The 23,478-nt window shown below is 45.1% G+C and overlaps 1 protein-coding gene across 1 annotated transcript in view; it reads right to left on the reverse strand.

Annotated features, from left to right (window-relative positions):
* Nucleotides 1–23,478, reverse strand: part of tmeff1 (transmembrane protein with EGF like and two follistatin like domains 1) — a 226,512-nt gene that overhangs the window by 73,227 nt on the left and 129,807 nt on the right. The window contains exon 3 of the mRNA XM_033012319.1: nt 22,191–22,320. Coding sequence (XP_032868210.1) covers nt 22,191–22,320 — 130 coding nt within the window. The remainder of the gene's footprint in view (nt 1–22,190; nt 22,321–23,478) is intronic.

Below are 23,478 nucleotides of genomic sequence, written 5' to 3' on the forward strand. Positions count from 1 at the left end.
CTGCATCTAGCCTGTCCAACCCCTTAAGAATTTTGTAAGTATTCGCTTTACCTCCCCCTTACCTAACCTAACCCCGTTGAGATAATAATCTGCCCCCTTGTTTTTGCCGCCAAAGTGGATAACCTCACATTTATCTATATTATACTGCATCTGCCAGGCATCTGCCCACTCACTCAACCTGTCCAGGTCACCCTGCAACCTCTTAACATCCTCTTCACAGTTCACACTGTCACCTAGCTTTGTCTCATCTGCAAACTTGCTAGTGTTGCTCCTAATTCCCTCTTCCAAATCATTAATATATATGGTAAACAGTTGCGGCCCCAACACCGAGCCTTGCGGCACTCCACTCTCCACTGCCTGCCATTCTGAAAAGGACCCGTTCACTCCTACTCTTTGCTTCCGGTCTGCCAGCCAATTTTCTATCCATGTCAACACCCTGCCCCCAATACCATGTGCTCTAATTTAAGTCACCAGTCTCCAGTGTGGGACCTTATCAAGGGCTTTCTGAAAGTCTAGATACACTACATCCACTGGCACCCCTTCATCCATTTTACTTGTCACATCCTCAAAAAATTCCAGAAGATTAGTCAAGCATGATTTCCCTTTCATAAATCCATGTTGACTTGGACTAATCCTTTTACTGCTATCCAAATGCCCCATTATTACCTCTTTAATAATTGACTCCAGCATCTTTCCCACCACCGAAGTCAGGCTAACTGGTCTGTAATTCCCCGTTTTCTCTCTCACTCCTTTATTGAAAAGTGGGATAACATTAGCTATCCTCCAATCCACAGGAACTGATCCTGAATCTATTGAACATTGGAAAATAATCACCATTGCATCCACTATTTCTAGAGCCACCTCCCTGAGGACCCTGGGATGAAGACCATCAGGCCCAGGGGATTTATCATCCTTCAGTCCCATTAACCTACCCAATACTATTTCTCGCCTAATGAAAATTTCTTTCAGTTCTTCTACCCCCTTAGATCATCTGTCCTCCAGTACATCTGGGAGATTGTTTGTGTCTTCCTTAGTGAAGACAGATCCGAAGTACCTATTCAACTCTTCTGCCATTTCCTTGTTACCCATAATAATTTCACCTTCGTCTAATAATGTCTGCCTTCAAGGGACCCACATTTGGCTTTGCCACTCTTTTTCCCTTAACATATCTAAAGAAGCTTTTACTGTCCTACTTTATATTCCTGGCCCGCTTCCCCTCGTACTTCATCTTTTCTGCCCGTATTGCCCGTTTTGTTTCCTTCTGTTGTCCTATGAAAGTTTCCCAATCCTCTGGCTTCCGGCTACTCTTTGCTGTGTTATACATCTTTTATTTTAGTTTTATTCTATCCCTAACTTCTCATGTCAGCCACGGTTGCCTCCTACTCCCCTTAGAATCTTTCTTCCTGTTTGGAATGAAATGATCCTTAGTCTTCCGGATTATGCCCAGAAATTCCTGCCATTGCTGTTCCACCGTCATTCCTGCTAGGATCCCTTTCCAGTCTACCTTGGCCAGCTTCCCTCTCATGCCTTCATAGTCCCCTTTGTTCAACTGCATCACTGACACTTCCGATTTAACGTTCTCCTTCTCAAATTGCAGATTAAAATGAATCATATTATGATCACTACTTCCAAGCGGTTCCTTTACCTCGAGTTCTCTTATCATTGATTAGACAACACTAAATCCAGAACTTTTCTCTGGTCGGCTCCATTACAAGCTGCTCTAAGAATCCATCTCGGAGGCATTCTACAAACTCTCTTTCTTAGGGTCCTGAACCAACCTGATTTTCCCATTCAACCTGCATATTGAAATGTTCTGCATTTCTTTTCCCTGATGGCCACTCTCGATTGTGTAATGATAATTCATCTTTTCAGTTGCTAAGTGGAATAGGAAAACACGAAATGAGTGGGATAATGGGAAAAGCTGCAAAGGGTCAAAGGACAAAGGACAATTATTGTCACATACACCAATTGGTGTAATGAATAGAGTTATGACTCAGCCCAACTCGCCCACACCGACCAAGATGCCTCATCTATGCTAGTCTCATCTGCTCACATTTGATCCATATCCCTCTAAATCTTTCCTATCCATGTACCTGTCAAACGTTTTTGAAATGTTGTATATTATCTGCCTCAACTACCTCCTCTGGCAGCTCGTTCCATTACCCAGCACCCTCTCTATGAAAAAGTTGCCATTCAGGTTCCTTCCAAATCTTTCCCCTCTCACCTTAAAGCTATGTCCCGTGGTTCTTGATTTCCCTACTCTGGGTAAAAAACTGCGCATTACCCTCGTGATTTTATACACTTCCATAAGATCACTCTTAAGCCCCCTGCGCTCCAAGGAATAAAGCTCTAGCATGCTCAACCTTTCCCCATAGCTCAGGCCCTTAAGTCCTGGTAATATTCTCGTAAATATTTTCTGAACTGTTTCCAGCTTCACAACATCCTTGCCATAGTGGGGTGACCAAAATTGAACACAGTACTCCAAATACAGCCTTCCCAACATCTTGTACATCTGTAACATAGCATCCCAACTTCTGTACTCAATACCCTGGCTGATCTACCAAAATAATTCTTGACTGCCCTATCTACCTGTGGTGCCACTTTTAGGGAACCATGTACCTGTACTCCTAGATCCCTCTGCTCTACAGCTCTCCCCAGGGTGCTGCCACTCACTGTGAAAGTCCTGCCCTGACTTAATTTGCCAAAATGCCACACTTATTCTGCATTATACTCCATTAACCATTCATCAGTCCACTTGCCCAGCTGATGAAGATCCTGCTGTAATTGTTGATAATCATCTTCATTACCGACAAAACCACCTACTTCAATATCATCTGCAAACTTATTCATCTTGTCTTGTACAGTCTCATCAAAATCATTGATATAAACCACGAACAACAATGGGCTCAGCAACGATCCCCGAATCACAGAATTATTGTGGTTCATCAGAACTGTGGGGCTTCCAGCAATAGAACTCCATCAGTTCCTTTCCTGCTCTTTCTGTACAATCTTGAAATATATTCTCCCTTTTGAAAACTTTGATTAATTTTATTTCCATCCCTCCTACAGGCTTTGAGTTCCAGATCATAACTATTCCCAGTTTTTGTTTTTTTTCTTCTTTCCAATGCCCTTTTTATCTTTGATCCAACATTTTAAATCTGCCTCCCTAAATTTTTGAACATCAGCTGATGGGAACTGCTTTCATCCATTCAATCGGAACCTCACAAAATGAACTTCCCATTCCTGGCATTTTTCCAGTAAATCCTTTTTGCAGCATCTCCAAGATCTTGACAACATCATCCTAGAGCTGGTTGACCACATTTAAATACATAACTCCAATTGTGGCCAACCAGCGCAGTCCTCTATTTGATGTAACTTATCGGCTTTTGTATTCGGTGCTTCTATTTATGACTTTTAGGGTTTGTACTGTATGTCATCAATCACTCTCAATTCACCTTTCCACTTTCAAAGATTCATACACATGCACACCAGTTTCCTGCATAGCCTTTAGACCTGCACCTTTTCACCTATGTAGTCTATCCTTTTTTTTAAAAATCACTTCCCACTTCTCTGTAAAATGTTTTATCTGCAAATGATTGTCCAGTCAGCAGCCTATCTAGGTTTACTTGCTGTGTATCCCTATCCTTCTCACTTCCAAACTTTGCATCTGCAAATGCCTAAATTTTACCCTGAATTCCCATGTCTAGATCATTAATGCATATTAAAGAAAGATCTCGTCAATAGGTAATTAGACAATAGACAATAGGTGCAGGAGTAGGCCATTCGGCCCATTCAATGTGATCATGGCTAATCTTCACAGGTACCCCGTTCCTGCCTTCTCCCCATATCCCCTCACTCCGCAATTTTTAAGAGCCCTATCTAGCTCTCTCTTGAAAGCATCGAGAGAACCTGCCTCCACCGCCCTCTGAGGCAGAGAATTCCACAGTATAGGTCCCAGTGTAGATCTTTGTGGAACATACCCTGACTACCAGCTTCCAGTGTAAAACACAACTATTTCCTACTCCTCTGCTTCCTACCTTTCTTATGCATGCTACAATTAATTTCAATTTTGCCTACCAACTTTTGGTATGGAGCATTATTAAAAACCCTTTGAAAATCCACATTAACACATCTATTGTATTACCCTCAGTATTTTCTCATCAAAAACGTCAATGTGGGGAAATTTGGCATAGAGGGAGCCTACAGAACCCAATAGGTCTGTGCCTCTTTCTATAATGGAATTTCATCAGAAGAATTAACAATTACATTGTAGAACTGCGCTGTGAATAAGATGTACTTGCCCAGATCAATCTCACAAGTACTAATGGAAGACGGGTTGGTTGGTTGGTTGGTGGACTATGTTCTGTCAGTGGGATTATGTCGGAACACCAGGGTGGGAATTGGGACAAGACAAGGAGAGTGGCAACTTAATACATTATAGTAGCATTCCAGTGATAGTTACTAATTAAATGGTGTAGGTATGAATGTATCTTCAGAAAAGTAAATAATTGGATCATTCACCTCCATTCCCTCTCTTCCCTCTCCTTCTCCCATCTCCTCAAATACATCTGCAAACTAAGTGCCTTTCTGCTACTCAGACCCTTATTACTGTCCATTTTTGTGATTAGAGCTGCACCTCTCATTCATTCTAGATGTACTAAATGATGCTAACTTTTGCTAACTAATGACGAACTTTAAACCTATTTAGGATCTGAACCACATCTTACGTGCACCTGCACAGTGGCATATCTGGTTGTCTGATTTAATTCATTGTACTGCCCTTAGGCACCATTGTCTGCCCTCTGATCTGATGCCTTCAGCCATGTTTGAAATCTTCCAGCAACACTCCCTCATTAGTTAGCATACATTCTTTAACAGTGATCCAATTTTTTTGACACAATTAATAGTAAAGGAAACACTTTATGCATCCACCACAATCCAGCTATGTCCTAATCTGTCTACACTGACACAGTCAGCATGACTTATTTCAAATAGCAAGCAAGTTACTCTATGCATGTTGGTGTTCATGGAAAAGCACAATCATATTTATAAGGGGCTTTCTAAGTGGAGAATTTAATATTAATGCAATGTTTGTATGCAGATGATAGCCATTTACCATTATTTAGTGTTTATTATGTCTGTCATTAATCAAGTTCTTTGGTTAACAACCATGTCACAAGATGCAGCTTCACTGTATAATCACAATATAAGCCATAAAACGGCTCACAATCAGGAGCCAATCCTTTAAAAGGCCTTTTGTACCTTTCACAAGCTCTGGGTCTGATCCTGACAAACGGGACAAAGGAGAAGGTGTCAGATAAGGAAATAAGAAGAGGGGAATGTAAAGGTGGAGGGAGAGATATGTGCAGAAGGCGACAGAGGGAAGACCAAGAGTGGGTATAAAGAAACATGGCATTAGAGGATGGGAAAGGAGCGTACTGGGGGAAAGTAGCAGAATGATTGGGTTGGTGAGAGATGGTCGGAGTGCACATTAGAGTGAGGGAGGGGGGAGGGGGGGAGGTCAGTGGAAAGATAGGGAGATAGGGGGGTATTACATGAAATTGAAGAATTCAATATTTATACTATTGGGTTGGAAGCTATCTAAGCAGCATATGCGCTGCTGTTCTTCCAGTATGTGAGTGACATCATTCTAGCAACAAGGAGGCCAAAGATTAAAATATTGGTATGGGAATGGTAAGAAGAGTTAAAATGGTTAGCAACTGGGAGCTCCAGCAGGCCTGGTGGACAGAGTTTGAGTTTGAGTTTAGTCTATTGTCACGTGTACTGAAATGCAGTGAAATGCTTTTGTTGTGTGCTAACCAGTTAGTGGCAAAACACATGATTACATTCGAACCATCAAAGTGTACAGATGCATGATAAAAGGAATAACTTGAATAGCATTTACTGCAGGATGAAGTCCAATAAAGTCTAATCAAAGATAGTGATCACCAAACACAATTGTTTGGTCAAACGGTGCCTAGATTACACTTAGTCTTTCCGAAGTAAAGGAGACTACATCGGGATTACCGAATGCAATAGAGGAGGTTGGAAGTACACATGAACCTCTCATCTGTGCATTTTGGGTGCTCCATATTCCTTTATCTTGGGTGGGAACATAAAATTAGCTATTTTCAATCTGCAAACAAGGGAAAGACTAGAGGACAGTCTACAAAGTTGGTTGTCAATTTTTCATCATCGGGATTAACTTTCATAACATTTCATATTGGGTGCAATATAAATGTCAACAAAGAGATTGTGAGAACTTACATACTCTTCAAAGATTTCTCTGAGATCTTTCATTTCAAAGTGAGACGGCCGAGGTAGCAGCAAAATGGGTTATTTAATGGCATAGAAACTTGTACGATACGGTTAAAAGCTTTATTCATCCCCAGAGGGAAATTGGTCTGCCGACAGTCACAACACACAAAGTACACAAAAACTTGAAATTAAAAGTGAAAACAAAAATAAAAAGTCAAGTGACTGTTAGCTGGCTACCTTGTGCACAGAGTGCCCCTCCCCTCCCCCACACCAGGTCCCCCTTAGTTCTCCCACCGTCCCCTCACAGCGGTCTCCCCACGCCGGGTCGGCATTGTCTTCCCCTCCCCCCACACGCTCATCGACCGGGAGGCCCCTCCGCCATCGAGGTTCCCGTTGCCGCCGGGGCCCACGTTGCTGCCGGGGCCCACGTTGCTGCCAAGGCCCCACTGCCACCGAGGTTCACGGTACTGCCGAGGCACCTGCTGCCGCCGCTGGGTCTCCTGCTGTCGCCGAGGCACCTGCTGCCACCGCCGAGGCTCCCATCGCCGCCACCGCTGAGGCTCCTTCGGCCCAGACATGCCTCGCCACCCAGCTTCACTGCAGTCCCCTGGGAGATCTGTGGGGTGAGTCGGGCCTACCGGGGCGGGCTCCAGTCTTCGGTTGTCGTTCTGGTCATCCGCGGCGTGGTTTTGTGGTGGGTTGTTCGGGTCCATGCGGCTCCCCAGGACAATCCCGCCGTGTGCGGTCTTTAACAAATACTTTTGTCAGACAATAGACAATAGACAATAGGTGCAGGTGTAGGCCATTTGGCCCTTCGAGCCAGCACCGCCATTCAATGTGATCATGGCTGATCATCCTCAATCAGTACCCCGTTTCTGCCTTCCCCCCATATACCCTGACTCCGCTATTTTTAAGAGCCCTATCAAGCTCTCTCTTGAAAGCATCCAGAGAAGCTGACTCCACCGCCCTCTGAGGCAGTGAATTCCACAGACTCGCCACTCTCTGAGAGAAAAAGTGTTTCCTCGTCTCCGTTCTAAATGGCATACTCCTTATTCTTAAACTGTGGCCCCTGGTTCTGGACTCCCCCAATATCAGGAACATGTTTCCTGCCTCTAGCGCGTCCAAGCCCTTAACAATCTTATACGTTTCAATGAGATACCCTCTCATCCTTCTAAACTGTACAAGCCCAGCTGCTCCATTCTCTCAGCATATGACAATCCCGCCATCCCGGGAAATAACCTTGTAAACCTACGCTGCACTCCTTCAATAGCAAGAATGTCCTTCTTCAAATTAGGGGACCAAAACTGCACACAATACTCCAGGTGTGGTCTCACTAGGGCTCTGTATAACTGCAGGACCTCTTTGCTCCGATATTCGATTCTTGTTATAAAGGCTAACATGCCATTCGCTTTCTTCACTGCCTGCTGTACCTGCATGCTTACTTTCATAGACTGATGTACAAGGACCCCCAGATCCCGTTGTACTTCCCCTTTTCCCAACTTGACGCCATTTAGATAGTAATCTGCCTTCATGTTTTTGCTACCAAAGTGGATAACCTCACATTTATCTGCATTAAACTTCATCTGCCATGCATCTGCCCACTCCCCCAACCTGTCCAAGTCACCCTGCAATCTCATAGCATCCGCCCCACAGTTCACACTGCCACCCAGCTTTGTGCCATCTGCAAATTTGCTAATGTTACTTTGAATCCCTTCTTCCAAATCATTGATGTATATTGTAAATAGCTGTGGTCCCAGCACCGAGCCTTGCGGTATCCCGCTAGTCATTGCATGCCATTCTGAAAGGGACCCGTTAATCCCTACTCTTTGTTTCCTGTCTGCCAACCACTTCTCTATCCATGTCAGCACTCTACCGCCAATACCATGTGCCCAAATTTTGCCCACTAATCTCCTATGTATTTACCTTATCAAATGCTTTCTGAAAATCCAGGTACATTACAACGATTTGCTCTCCCTTGTCCATTTTCCTAGTTACATGTTCAAAAAATTCCAGAAGATTAGTCAAGCATGATTTCCCCTTTGTAAATCCATGCTGACCGATCCTGTTGCTGCTATCCAAATGTGCCGCTATTTCATCTGTTATAATTGACTCCAGCATCTTCCCCACCCCCGATGTCAGGCTAACTGGTCTATAATTCCCCGATTTTTCTCTCCCGCCTTTCTTAAAAAGTGGGATAACATTAGCTACCCTCCAATACACAGAAACTGATCCTGAATCTACAGAACATTGGAAAATTATCACCAATGCATTCACGATTTCTAGAGCCACTTTCTTAAGTATCCTGGGATGCAGACCATCAAGCCCTGGGGATTTATCAGCCTTCAGTCCCATCAGTCTATCCAACAGCATTTCCTGCCTAATGTGGATTTCCTTCAGTTCCTCCGTCACCCCAGATCCTCTGGCCACTACTATATCAGAAGATTGTTTGTGTCCTCCTTAGTGAAGACAGATCCAAAGAACCTGTTCAACTCATCTGCAATTTCCTTGTTCCCCATAATAAATTCACCTTTTTTGGTCTTCAAGGGTCCAACTTTGCTCTTAACTAATTTTTTCCTCTTCACATACCTAAAGAAGCTTTTACTATCCTGCTTTATATTCTTGGCTAGCTTACCTTCGTACCTCATCTTTTCTCCCCGTATTCTCTTTTTGATTATTTTCTGTTGTTCTTTAAACATTACCCAATCCTCTTGCTTCCCGCTCATCTTTGCTACGTTGTACTTCTTTGCTTTAAGTTTTATACTGTCCCTGACGTCCCTTGTAAGCCATGGTCATCCCTTTCTCCCCTTGGAATATTTCTTACTCCTAGGAATGAACAGATCCTGCACCTTTTGTTCCACTGTCATCCCTGCTAGTGTTTCTTTCCAGTCAACTTTGGCCAGCTCCTCCCTCATGGCCCCATAGTCCCCTTTATTCAACTGCAACACTGACACCTCCAATCTACTCTTCTCCCTCTCCAATTGTAGATTAAACCTGACCATGTTATGGTCACTGCCTCCTAATGGCTCATTAACCTCGAGGTCCTTTATCAAATCCGGTTCATTACATAACACTAAATCCAGAATAGCCTTCTCCCTGGTAGGCACCAATGCAAGCTGTTCAAAGAATCCATCACGAAGGCACTCTACAAAGTCCCTTTCTTGGGGTCCAGTACCAACCTGATTTTCCCAGTCTACCTGCATGTTGAAATCTCCCATAACAACCACGGCATTACTTTTGCTACATGCCAATTTCAACTCCCTATGTCCAGGCTACTGTTTGGGGGCCTGTAGATTAGTCCCATTAGGGTATTTTTACCCTTACAATTCCTTAGTTCTATCCATACTGACTCCACAGCTCCTGTTTCAATGTCATCCCTTGCAAGGGACTGAATTTCATTCCTCACCAACTGGGCAACCCCACCCCCTCTGCCCACCTGTCTGTCTTTTCGATAGGAGGTATGTCCTTGAATATTCAGTTCCCAGCACTGGCCCTCTTGCAGCCATGTCTCAGCAATTCCCACAACATCATACTTGCCAGTTTCTAACTGAGCTTCAAGCTCGTCCACTTTATTCCTTATACTTTGCGCATTCATATACAGTACTTTGACCTCCATATTCACTTCCCCCCTCACAATTGGCCCTGACCTTACTCTGTTGTCCATTCTCAAGCTTTCCTTCCCATTAATTCAAGAATCTTTTGTAATTTTTCCTGTAGCCACTTCCCCTTCAACTCTATCTTTATATTCCCAATTTGTCAATCCTTCACCCCACTATTTAGTTTAAACCCACACGTGTAGCATTAGCAAACCTGCCTGCCAGAATGCCGGTCCCCCTCCAGTTAAGGTCTAACCCGTCCCTTTTGTACAGATCACCCCTACCAAAGAAGAGATCCCAATGGTCTATAAATCTAAATCCTTGCTCCCTTGTCAGTACAGTACAGTACAGTAAATCCTTGTCAGTACAGAATTAATTATGCATTTAAATCTCTGTATAAGGCATGAAGTCATGTCATGCGTCAGAGGTGTGAAATTCCACAACTAAACCAAGGGTAACTTCCCAACAGCAAATAATTCTAGACCATCTATATAATTAAAAGTCTCATCTTGACCACTTCCTGTCTGCGCTGTATATTGATTTTAGAAAAAAGGGCACTATATATCGCTACGATTTTTGGCCATCTTACTCGGTCCTCCTCCGCTGAGCAGGCCCTGAGGATTTTTCCCATCGATGAAAAATAAAAAAGTTATGAGTGTTTAAAAAAACCTTGAGATCCTCTCGCCTGTCAATCACCGCAATGAAGGTCACGCACCTTCCGGGGGGGGCAGGGCTATAAAACCCCGGATGCCTGGACATGACTGTCACTCTGCAAGATCGCGAGGGAGAGGCCACGACTCTCATTCTAAGCTGAATGAACTGAACTGTGACTCTGCAATGTACTTGCAATAAATGATTTGTTAGCCCTTAATGACAATGCCATGAGTTGTTTGGCCTTCTGCCCTACCTGTGCTTGAAACTGCAATGCTTTATTAGGTCCGACTGTGTTTGGTTCAAAAGTCCCACTCATTTCGAGACTTCCGCTTAGTGGGCAGGTCGCGCTGACTGTGTAATTTCCGGTGAGCGCAGAGGACACGCTGACTGTGGAAGTGCCGCTGACTGTGGAAGCCCCAAAGTGGAGAGGCCACGCTCAGCTGTGTGAGTATTCAAGAAAGTTTACTGCCATATATACGGTGTGTGAGTGTGAGTGAGCGTCTGTGTGTGTGTGAGCGTCTGTGTGTGAGCGTCTGTGTGTGAGTGTCTGTGTGTGAGTGAGTGTGAGCGTGTGTGAGCGAGTGTGGTCTCAGTGACTGAGCTGCCAGCCAAAGAATTCATTCGGCTAACAATATCCATTCTAGGCCTCTGGAAACCAGTCCCTTCGGCCCACAACACCATTCTAGCGCTCCAGAAAGCCCCCCCCCCCCCCCCTCCCCCCCCCCCCCCCCACTGGCCAGCAATATTGGAATTGGTGGAGAGGTGGAATATTGCGTTGGGGACCCATGTGTAGCTGAGACCCAACGGGTCCCACTTAGTCTAGTATGATTTAAAATGATGAATGCCCTGAAGCTGCAGTGAAAAAGCAAGTTACATTTATGTGGAACATTTCACTTGCTCCCAATGGACAGTAAAACCAACGCAGGATTATATCTTTGCGGTGCAATTATTATAAAACGGGCAAAAGTAGCAGCCAATTTCAGCCCAGTAAGGTCACAAGATAAACAAGCAGTTAACCTGTTTTTAAGTCTCGGTAAGTTTTTAAGGTTTGATTTGGTTAAATGATACCTTACAATCTATTATATCAATCTAACAGGATCTCATTTTACTGTCTCATCTGATAAAGCAGTAGTCCCTCAGTACTGGATCAAAGATGAGAGCATTGTAAATAAATTCAAGCTGATACTAATTGGGAACAATAGTGGAGTGTAATTCATGAGATGTTGGAACAGTTTCTAATTCATGCTGAAGAAGTACATTTTGTGGAACAGAACAAGAAAATATAGCCAAAGCTAAGCCGTAATAATCTTAACTGCATAACAGAACAAATAAATATTGGGATCCAGAGAGGGCTAACTAACTTCTTGGTAGGAAGCAGATGGTGATGGTGGATGGTTGTCTTTCAGGCTGTAGGTCTGTCTCTAGTGGTGTGCCTCAGGGATCAATGCTGGGTCATTGCTATTTATGGTTTATATCACCGATTTGCATGAAAGTGTACAAGGCATGATTAGTAAGTTTGCAGATGACAGTGGTTAGTGAAGCCTGTTATCAAAATTTACCAAATTATCTTGATTAGTTGGGCAAGTGGTCTGAGGAAAGTGGGTGTTATCTAGATGGACAGAACTGCCAGAGGAAGTAGCTGAGGCAGGTACAATAACAACATTTAACAGACATTTGGACAGCTACATGGATAGGAAAGCTTTAGAGGGATATGCCAAACATGGGCTAATGGGATAAACAAGTAACTTGGGGCATCTTGGTTAGCAGGGACCTGTTGGGCCTTAGGCCCTATTTCTGTGCTGTATGATCATATGAGTTATAGAAGCATCATTCTTTGTAACAAAGCCAAGGGTGGAAAGGATAGAGTTTCAATCTCATCTCATCGATTTGGCCCAGCTTCCTTACAAAGCAGGAAGTAAATTTGATCATGATGCAGCAAGGATTGGAATAGCAGTTGACTTCCTCATTCTACATACTTTCATGGTAGATACAATGGAGATTCTAGTTACCTTTGTGTATATGATTACATTGTGTATATCTGCCAGTTTACTGTCACGTGTACCGAGGTACAGCGAAAAGCTTTTGTTGCGTGCTAACCAGCCAGCAGAAAGAAAATACATGATTGCAATCGAGTCATTTACAATGTATAGATACATAGTCATAGAGTCATAGATTGATACAGTGTGGAAACAGGCCCTTCGGCCCAATTTAAACACACCGGCCAACATGTCTCAGCTAGTCCCACCTGTCTGCGCTTGATCCATGCACCTCCAAACCTGTTCTATCCATGTACCCATCTAAATGTTTCTTAAACAATACATGATAAGGGAATTACATTTAGTGCAAGGTCAAGCCAGTAAAGTCCGATCAAAGATAGTCCGAAGGTCACCAGTGAGGTAGATAGTAGTTCAGGACTGCTCTCTAGTCATGGTAGGATGATTCAGTTGCCTGATAACAGCTGGGAAGAAACTGTCTCTGATTCTGGAGGTAGATACTTTCACTTCAAGAGGGGATGTTCATATTATTAAATCACAATAATTATAGTAGTTAGTGTAGATTGGTTTATGCATGACAACCAATCATAGTAGAATAGCATCACTAACCCCACCCTACTGTACGATTTATATTAACACCTACTTCCTGTACTGCTCAGTCTTAGATTATGAAGTTCTGACAACTAACAATCTGCTGTACCGCTTCAGTTTAAATGCTGATTAAAGATGATCTTGGATTTCAGATTGTATGACTTGGTTTTTTACATGGTGTCAGTCAGCTTGGGTTAACCCACTGCTTCTGTATATCGGGTTTTATTTTATTTTTAACAGTTTATTTTCTGCTTTACGATGGCTCAATCTTGCAGAAAGCCTGCACAGCTTATCTTCGATTCCGACATCGATGAGCGATGGGCGATTTTTGAGATTGATTACCAACACTACATGAACATCGTCCACCGAAATGAACCACACGCTGTCAAAGCTTCCCTTCTACTTAACCTCGTGGGTCCCGATGCCATGATGAGGGCTCGGACTTTTGAATACGCCCCTGCAGTCCTCGATGCCAACAACCAGGTAGTTACACCTGTAGAATCTGTAAATGATCCTAATGTTTTGCTGCATAAATTTAGTGAGATATGTGACCTGACCTCGAACCACATTTTAGAAAGAGTAAGATTCTTTGCTAGACGCCAACTTCCTGGCGAGACTGTTGAGAAATGTATTTGTGACTTAAGATACATGGCCCAAAGGTGCCGTTTTGAGTATATGACTAACCAGCTGATAAGAGACATATTAGTGTCTGGGATGAATGATCAAAAGCTACGATTAGAGTTGCTGTGGAATCCTAATTTAACACTCGATGAGGCCTGTCATTTGGCAGAGCTTGTCACCCCATTAAATGGGCCACGTGAAACTGAAACAAATTCTATCAACTTGACTGGATTCACCAGACCGCGAGCACCGACAGACAACAGAAGATTTACGACTGAGGCCCCTCGACTGGCTAATCGGGGATTTGCTAATGAGCCTCCCAGGAGATGCACTAACTGTAACTATCTGCCCAATAAGCAAGATATATGCCCAGCCTATGGAAAGGCTTGCAACTACTACAAGAAATTTAACTATTTCTCTGCCGCCTGCCGGGCCCGTGGGAAGAAACCCCCAAGTTTGAAACCTAATCTACACATGTTACAGCAAGACGAAACAACCTCTGCTTCTCAGTACCAGCTCAACTTGGCCCCCGAGGACAGTCCAATTAACTCACAAGGGGAGTCAACCGTGTATTCACTCCTGCACACAGCTGGTAAGATTCTCGATCCTACAGTTCTGATGACAGAAAATAATAAAAGCTTCAAGGCCAAACTTGACACTGGTGCAAAAGTGAATATAATGTCTGTAAACCTTTACAACAAGATAAGAAATAATGAGGCCCTGATTAAAGACAGCGCCACTCTGCATGCTTATGGGGAGGGGGGGGGGGGGGTTAGGGGGGGAGTTAGGGGGGGAGTTCTTATTCCACTGGGCAGAACCACTTTTAAATGCGTGCTGAAGAAAACCACAAGGAATCTGACCTTCTATGTTTTGAACTCTAACTCTGTGACTCTGTTGGGCAACCACGCATGCCAGGATTTGGGGCTGATTTCCTTTGACCAATCAGTCCACAAGCTACTGATATCAATGGACCCGATAAAAGAATATCCTGATCTGTCGAATGACAAACTAGGCAAGCTGTCTGTGACCTACAAGATATCCACTGACCCCAATGTTGTACCTGTCGTCCGTGCACCACATCGTGTGGCACATGCCATGAGGGACAGGATCGACTCTGAGCTAAAAAAACATGGTCTCCTTAGGCATGCTAGAAGAGATCAGTGAGCCCACTGACTGGGTCTCCACCACGGTTGCTATCTTCAAGAAGGATAAAGACGAGCTCCGCATGTGCATCAATCCGAAAGATTTCAACTCTGCCATCAGGTGCCCCCACTATCCTATGAGGACTGTCGAGGACGTTGCAGCACAGATCGGACAAGCTACCATATTTTCCGTTCTCGATGCTAAGAGCTCCTTCTGGCAGATACCGCTGGACGACGAGTCATCAAACCTCGCCACATATGCCACTCCATTTGGCAGATTCAAGTTCCTAAGAATGCCATTCAGCATCAATTCGGCCAGTGAGGTCTTCCAGAGGAACATGGAACTGCTATTCCTGGGCCTCCCATTTGCCATCATAGTTGATGATATCTTGGTGTATGGCAAAGACACACCGGAGCACGACCACAACCTAAAGCTTATCCTGGACCGGGCACGTCAGATCAACCTGAAACTTAACCCTAACAAGTGTAAGTTCAGGGTTTCAGAGGTCACCTATGTCAGTCATGTTTTCACTCCTGACGGTCTCAGGCCGGATCCGAAGAAAACTGCCTCCATCACAAAGGTGCCTTCCCCCACGGACGTGCTCGGCCTGCAGCGATTCCTGGGCATGGTGAACTATCTTGGAAAATTCATACCGAACCTCAGTGAACTGAGTTCACCCCTGCGACAAATAACTAGAAAGGATACTACTTGGTCCTGTTTCCAGCAACACCAAAAAGCATTTGACGTTTTAAAATCGAAACTGACCAGTGCACCAACCTTTACATTTTTCGACCTGAAACGCCCTGTGAGTTACCTGCGATGCCTCACGTTTCGGGCTTGGTGCAGCCTGCCTACAATCATCTGCCGATTATGTTTTGTGCCCGGTCTCCTATGCCTCCCGCACCATGACCGACACCGAACAGCGCTATGCGCAAATCGAAAAGGAGCTTGATCCAAATTCAAGGATTTCATCTTTGGCAACGTTTTCACGGTCGAGACAGACCACCAACCTCCGGTGACGATCTTCAACAAACCTATTCATGCAGCACCAGCACGTCTGCAGCGCATGATGATGCAGCTCCAACGATTTGACTTTAAACTTGTTTACAAAAAGGGTAAAGACATGCACGTTGCAGACACTCTCTCTCGTGCACCACGGACATTCAACGATTGTCACCCCAACGAATGGGACGAGTTTACGGTACTCGGTATTGACTTTGTTCCTACGAAACAACTGCGCCGCTTAGCCGGACACACAGCCGCCGACGCCAGCCTCCGGATACTTTCATCCGTGATCAAAAGAGGCTGGCCAGACAGACAATCCAGCGTACCGACAGAGGTGCAGTCGTTCTTCCTAGTCCGCGATGAACTGGTCATACAGGATGGTGTCATAGTTAAGGGCCATAATGTCATGCTCCCCTCATCGCTACGTGAGGAATACTACAAAGAGGCACACAGCGGTCACCCAGGAATTGATGCCACGCTGGCCCACGCACAGAACTTGTTCTACTGGCCTCGGATGGCCAAGTACATATGGGACTGTACAGCCTCCTGCCCCACTTGCAACAGCCTTGCACCACACCAGCAGAGACAGCCCTTACTGCAACAACCTAGAAACATAGAAACATAGAAATTAGGTGCAGGAGTAGGCCATTCGGCCATTCGGCCCTTCGAGCCTGCACCGCCATTCAATATGATCATGGCTGATCATCCAACTCAGTATCCCGTACCTGCCTTCTCTCCATACCCTCTGATCCCCTTAGCCACAAGGGCCACATCTAACTCCCTCTTAAATATAGCCAATGAACTGGCCTCGACTACCCTCTGTGGCAGGGAGTTCCAGAGATTCACCACTCTCTGTGTGAAAAAAGTTCTTCTCATCTCGGTTTTAAAGGATTTCCCCCTTATCCTTAAGCTGTGACCCCTTGTCCTGGACTTCCCCAACATTGGGAGCAATCTTCCTGCATCTAGCCTGTCCAACCCCTTAAGAATTTTGTAAGTTTCTATAAGATCCCCTCTCAATCTCCTAAATTCTAGAGAGTATAAACCAAGTCTATCCAGTCTTTCTTCATAAGACAGTCCTGACATCCCAGGAATCAGTCTGGTGAACCTTCTCTGCACTCCCTCTATGGCAATAATGTCCTTCCTCAGATTTGGAGACCAAAACTGTACGCAATACTCCAGGTGTGGTCTCACCAAGACCCTGTACAACTGCAGTAGAACCTCCCTGCTCCTATACTCAAATCCTTTTGCTATGAAAGCTAACATACCATTCGCTTTCTTCACTGCCTGCTGCACCTGCATGCCCACTTTCAATGACTGGTGTACCATGACACCCAGGTCTCGCTGCATCTCCCCTTTTCCTAGTCGGCCACCATTTAGATAATAGTCTGCTTTCATGTTTTTGCCACCAAAATGGATAACCTCACATTTATCCACATTATACTGCATCTGCCAAACATTTGCCCACTCACCCAGCCTATCCAAGTCACCTTGCAGTCTCCTAGCATCCTCCTCACAGCTAACACTGCCCCCCAGCTTAGTGTCATCCGCAAACTTGGAGATATTGCCTTCAATTCCCTCATCCAGATCATTAATATATATTGTAAATAGCTGGGGTCCCAGCACTGAGCCTTGCGGTACCCCACTAGTCACTGCCTGCCATTGTGAAAAGGACCCGTTTACTCCTACTCTTTGCTTCCTGTTTGCCAGCCAGTTCTCTATCCACATCAATACTGAACCCCCAATGCCGTGTGCTTTAAGTTTGTAAACTAATCTCTTATGTGGGACCTTGTCGAAAGCCTTCTGGAAGTCCAGATACACCACATCCACTGGTTCTCCCCTATCCACGCTACTAGTTACATCCTCGAAAAATTCTATAAGATTCGTCAGACATGATTTACCTTTTGTAAATCCATGCTGACTTTGTCCAATGATTTCACCACTTTCCAAATGTGCTGCTATCCCATCTTTAATAACTGACTCTAGCAGTTTCCCCACTACCGATGTTAGACTAACTGGTCTGTAATTCCCCGTTTTCTCTCTCCCTCCCTTCTTAAAAAGTGGGGTTACGTTTGCTACCCGCCAATCCTCAGGAACTACTCCAGAATCTAAAGAGTTTTGAAAGATTATTACTAATGCATCCACTATTTCTGGAGCTACTTCCTTAAGTACTCTGGGATGCAGCCTATCTGGCCCTGGGGATTTATCAGCCTTTAATCCATTTAATTTACCCAACACCACTTCCCGGCTAACCTGGATTTCACTCAATTCCTCCAACTCCTTTGACCCGCGGTCCCCTGCTATTTCCGGCAGATTATTTATGTCTTCCTTAGTGAAGACGGAACCAAAGTAGTTATTCAATTGGTCCGCCATATCCTTGTTCCCCATGATCAACTCACCCGTTTCTGACTGCAAGGGACCTACATTTGTTTTAACTAATCTCTTTCTTTTCACATATCTATAAAAACTTTTGCAGTCAGTTTTTATGTTCCCTGCCAGTTTTCTTTCATAATCTATTTTTCCTTTCCTAATTAAGCCCTTTGTCCTCCTCTGCTGGTCTCTGAATTTCTCCCAATCCTCCGGTATGCTGCTTTTTCTGGCTAATTTGTACGCATCATCCTTCGCTTTGATACTATCCCTGATTTCCCTTGTTATCCACGGATGCACTACCTTCCCTGATTTATTCTTTTGCCAAACTGGGATGAACAATTTTTGTAGTTCATCCATGCAGTCTTTAAATGTCTTCCATTGCATATCCACCGTCAATCCTTTTAAAATTAATTGCCAGTCAATCTTGGCCAATTCACGTCTCATACCCTCAAAGTTACCTTTCTTTAAGTTCAGAACCATTGTTTCTGAATTAACAATGTCACTCTCCATCCTAATGAAGAACTCAACCATATTATGGTCACTCTTGCCCAAGGGGGCACGTACAACAAGACTGCTAACTAACCCTTCCTCATTACTCAATACCCAGTCTAAAATAGCCTGCTCTCTCGTTGGTTCCTCTACATGTTGATTTAGATAACTATCCCGCATACATTCCAAAAAATCCTCTTCCTCAGCACCCCTGCCAATTTGATTCACCCAATCTATATGTAGATTGAAGTCACCCATTATAACGGTTTTGCCTTTGTCGCACGCATTTCTAATTTCCTGTTTGATACCATCTCCAACTTCACTACTACTGTTAGGTGGCCTGTACACAACACCCACCAGCGTTTTCTGCCCTTAGTGTTTCGCAGCTCTACCCATACCGATTCCACATCCTGCAAACTAATGTCCTTCCTTTCCATTGCGTTAATCTCCTCTCTAATCAGCAACGCTACCCCACCTCCTTTTCCTTTCTCTCTATCCCTCCTGAATATTGAATATCCCTGTATGTTCAGCTCCCAGCCTTGGTCACCCTGGAGCCATGTCTCCGTGATCCCAACTATATCATAGTCATTAATAGCTATCTGCACATTCAACTCATCCACCTTATTACGAATGCTCCTTGCATTGAGACACAAAGCCTTCAGGCTTGTTTTTACAACACTCTTACCCCTTATACAATTTTGTTGAAAAGTGGCCCTTTTTGATTTTTGCCCTGGATTTTCCGGCCTGCCACTTTTCCTTTTCACCTTGCTACCTATTGCTTCTACCCTCATTTTACACCCCTCTGTCTCTACGCTCACACATTTAAGAAACCCTTTCCCTTTAACTCCATCCTCCACTAGCCCATTCGACACCCCACCCCCCTTATTCAGTTTAAAACCACCCGTGTAGCAGTGGCAAACCTGCCTGCCAGAATGCTGGTCCCACACCTGTTAAGATGCAATCCGTCCCTTTTGTACAGTTCCCCCTTACCCCAAAACAGATCCCAGTGATCTAAGAATCTAAATCCCTGCCCCGTGCACCAGTTCCTCAGCCACACGTTCAGGTCCCATATCTCCCTGTTCCTGCTCTCGCCAGCACGAGGAACTGGAAGCAAACCGGAGATAACAACCCTGGAGGTCCTGCTTTTCAGCATTTTTCCGAGCTCTCTAAAGTCACGCTGCAGAATATTCATCCCCTTCTTTCCGACATCGTTTGTGCCGACATGCACTACCACTTCCGGATGTTCACCTTCGCCCTTGAGGATTTTCTGCACTCTGTCCGTGACATCCTGGATCCTGGCACCAGGAAGGCAGCACACCATCCTCGCATCCCGTCTGTTGCCGCAGAAACCCCTGTCCGTACCTCTCACAATGGAGTCTCCTACTACAATGGCGTTGCCTGCCTTAGGCCTTTTTGGTTTTGGCTCAACAGCCCTATTCGCATCACAAGCCAGTCCGCCGCCCAGTGTAAACACCTCTTCTGTCCCGACAGCTTCTAAGTGGGTGAACCTGTTCACAAGAGGTACAACACCCGGGGAAGTTGGCATTCCATGCTTCCCTCCCGTTCTCACTGTCACCCACCTTCTCTCTTCCAGTACCTTAGGTGTAACAATCGTACTGTAAGACTTGTCGAGGAACGACTCCGTTTCTCGGACGAACCGGAGGTCATCCACTTGCTTCTCCAGCTCCCCAACACGGCCCTTCAGGAGCTCTACCTGGATGCACTTTTCGCATTTGTAGCAGCCAGAGGCACCAGCGGTGTCCTTGACCTCCCACATACTGCAAGCATCACACTGAATCAGCTTGCCTGACATCTCCTTCTTTCGTCTCTCCCTCTGCAGTGTTTTGCGTAGTCTCCTCGCCAAAGACTCTCGAGCCAAAGACTCACAGGGCACTTCACTCACAAGGCCGCTCACTCACTGCCGCTCCCTAAGAGCAGTCTTACTTAAATTGACTGATAAATTGCCTGATTTACCAATTTACAAACCAAATTCCTCAGTTTTCAGCTGTTTTCCCAGCACTGACTCACTTCTCTCCTCCCACTTGGGCTAGAGCCAATCAGTCGTATCTCTTGCTAATCTCCTCTTGCTGCTGCTGTTGTTGTTGCTCCCAAAGCTACAGCAGTTCTGAGACCTCCACCAGCTCTGCCCTGGACGTTGCTGGCGGCAGACATTTTCGAATGGCACGGTAAACACTATCTTGTCCCGGTTGACTCCTATTCTAACTGGTTTGAACTCGACCTACTGACCTCCATCACATCTGAAATGGTCATTCGAAAGCTGAAGAAACACTTTTCTCCAATTGGCGCACCTGTCCGTTTGCAGACCGACAACGGAAGACAATTTACCAGTCACGCTTTCAAGCTCTTTGCCAACCGATGGAATTTCCACCACGTCACGAGCAGCTCTGAATACCCACAGAGAAACGGGCTAGCTGAACATGCTGACAGGAGCGCAAAACATCTAATGGAATGCGCACACCTTGCCAATTCAGACGTGTACCTTGATCTCTTAAATCTCAGGATCATTACTAGAGACGGAACCCTGGGCTCGCCGGCCCAGCGACTGATGTCCAGAACAACGAGACCTCCGATTCCGATTGCCCAGCAGAAGCTGATACCACTGGTGTTGAAGCCAGCCACAATCCAGAAGCGTATCCAGGAGAAACACGACATACAGAAACGGTCGCACGACAAGTCTAGCAAGCCACTAAAACCTCTACTACTGGGTCAAGTCGTTCGTTTACAAACCTCCGTGGGACATTCCCGTTTGGGTAGTGTTATCGGCCTGGCTGAAGAACTTCGATCATACCTTGTGGACTATGATGGTACCATATACCGCAGGAGCCGCCAACACTTGCTTGCTGTAAAGGAACCACGTCCACCACCAGCCGGTCCTTACGCTCCACCACTGCAGTTCCAGCCGTCTGCTGCCGTACCTTCCACCAGTTCCAGCATGACCCGTACCCCTCCACGACCGGCGGCTATGACTACCCACAAAAATATCTCTCCTGTCGGTCACCACGGGTGTCCCCTGCTGCCATCTCGCTTCCGGGTTCACCACCTCCCTTTAATCTTTCTGGCGAAGGGGGAGAGGGCTTGGTCCGTACGTGTTCGAGCCGTATTAGTAAACCGCCTGATAGATATGGCGATTATGTTTAATTTTTATGATATGTGTGCTCACTATTCTCACTCTTTAAGGGGAAGGATGTAGATTGGTTTATGCATAACAACCAATCATAGTAGAATAGCATCACTAACCCCACCCTACTGTACGATTTATATTAACATCTACTTCCTGTACTGCTCAGTCTTGGAAGCGCTTATGAAGTTCTGACAACTAACAATCTGCTGTACTGCTTTAGTTTAAATGCTGATTAAAGATGATCTTGGATTTCAGATTGTATGACTCAGTTGTTTACAGTTAGTAACAGAAAGGTTTGCTGATAAGTTCCATTTACCAATACATAATACTCACCCGTGTAACAAGGACTCTCTGTGTCTGTTGTAATCTCTTTTTGGTACTTGCATGCAGCTAGCCTCATGAAACATTCGTTCTGGTAGGTATCTCCATTAGATGCACAAACAGGGATGTAATGTTTATGGCACTGAAAAATACAAAGTTTATTTATGTTATATATGTAGGACCATGATATGTTTCTTCTAAGATTCAAGGTTAGTAACAACACAATAGTGATAACTATAAGATGAATCAAAAACAGATTTCAATGCAATACCTCAATGCACCTAAAGATTCTGCCATTCACTATTTAGTTCCCATTTGCATTTGGCCTCCCAAAGAAATAATCTCTTGTTTGTCACAATTAAACACCATCTCCCTTTTATCTGTCCAAATTTCCAGCTGATGTACATCCTGCTGTAGACTTTGACAATGTTTTTCAATATCCACAACTGCAGATATTTTCATGTCATCTGCAACCATCTATACTTTCATCCAAATGGCAGTTGATTTCCTCATTCTATTTACTTTCACAGTAGATACAGTGGAGATGATAGTTACCTTTGTGTGTGTGTATATGATTAGTAAACCATTATATATTCTCCTCTCTCTTTTATATTTATATATATATATATCTATATATATATATATATATGGTTTTTCTATTTGTGCAAAAATGGTATGAGATAGTGCTGAGATTTTTTGCCAGGTTACTCACCGTTCTCCTGTGCTGCGAGTGCAACAAGTTTCCTTCCGATCAGTGGTATATTGTAAAAGTTATTGAGGGTTAAAAATCTTTAAAAACGCACGTGCACAGATTCCTTCAGTCAGCGCCACTCAGATTGGTCTCTTCTCCTGTCAGTCAATGCCACGGCCTTGATGGCGACGCCCCTTCCTGCCCCACCGGCAGCGGCCTGGCCCGCCTCACACAAACTCCTCTCTCCCCTCCTCACAGTAACTTGTCTATCGTCTCCCCCACCACCGGCGGCGGCTGCGGGGGGGGGGGGGGTTAGTGGAGGCCCAGAGGATGCCCAGTGGAGGCAAAGTGGAAGCCTGTCCTGTCTCTCTTTCCCTCAACACTCACCCTTCTCCCCGCATGCCGTCTGCAGCATTGGCGGTCCCGTCTACCCGTCCCCCCTGGGTCTGTCTCCTCCGCCGCCGCCGTTGCGGTAACTTACCCTCACGGCCTTCTCGTGGTGCCCACCGTGATGAACACCGATTCCATCCTCCCTCCCCACCCCGCCCACCCTCGCAGGCAGGTAGGCGGGTGGGCAGGGCAGGGATGGGCTGAGCCGCAGCGGTGGGC

The sequence above is a fragment of the Amblyraja radiata genome, chromosome 2, assembly GCF_010909765.2.
Source record: "Amblyraja radiata isolate CabotCenter1 chromosome 2, sAmbRad1.1.pri, whole genome shotgun sequence".
Lineage (NCBI taxonomy): Eukaryota > Metazoa > Chordata > Chondrichthyes > Rajiformes > Rajidae > Amblyraja > Amblyraja radiata.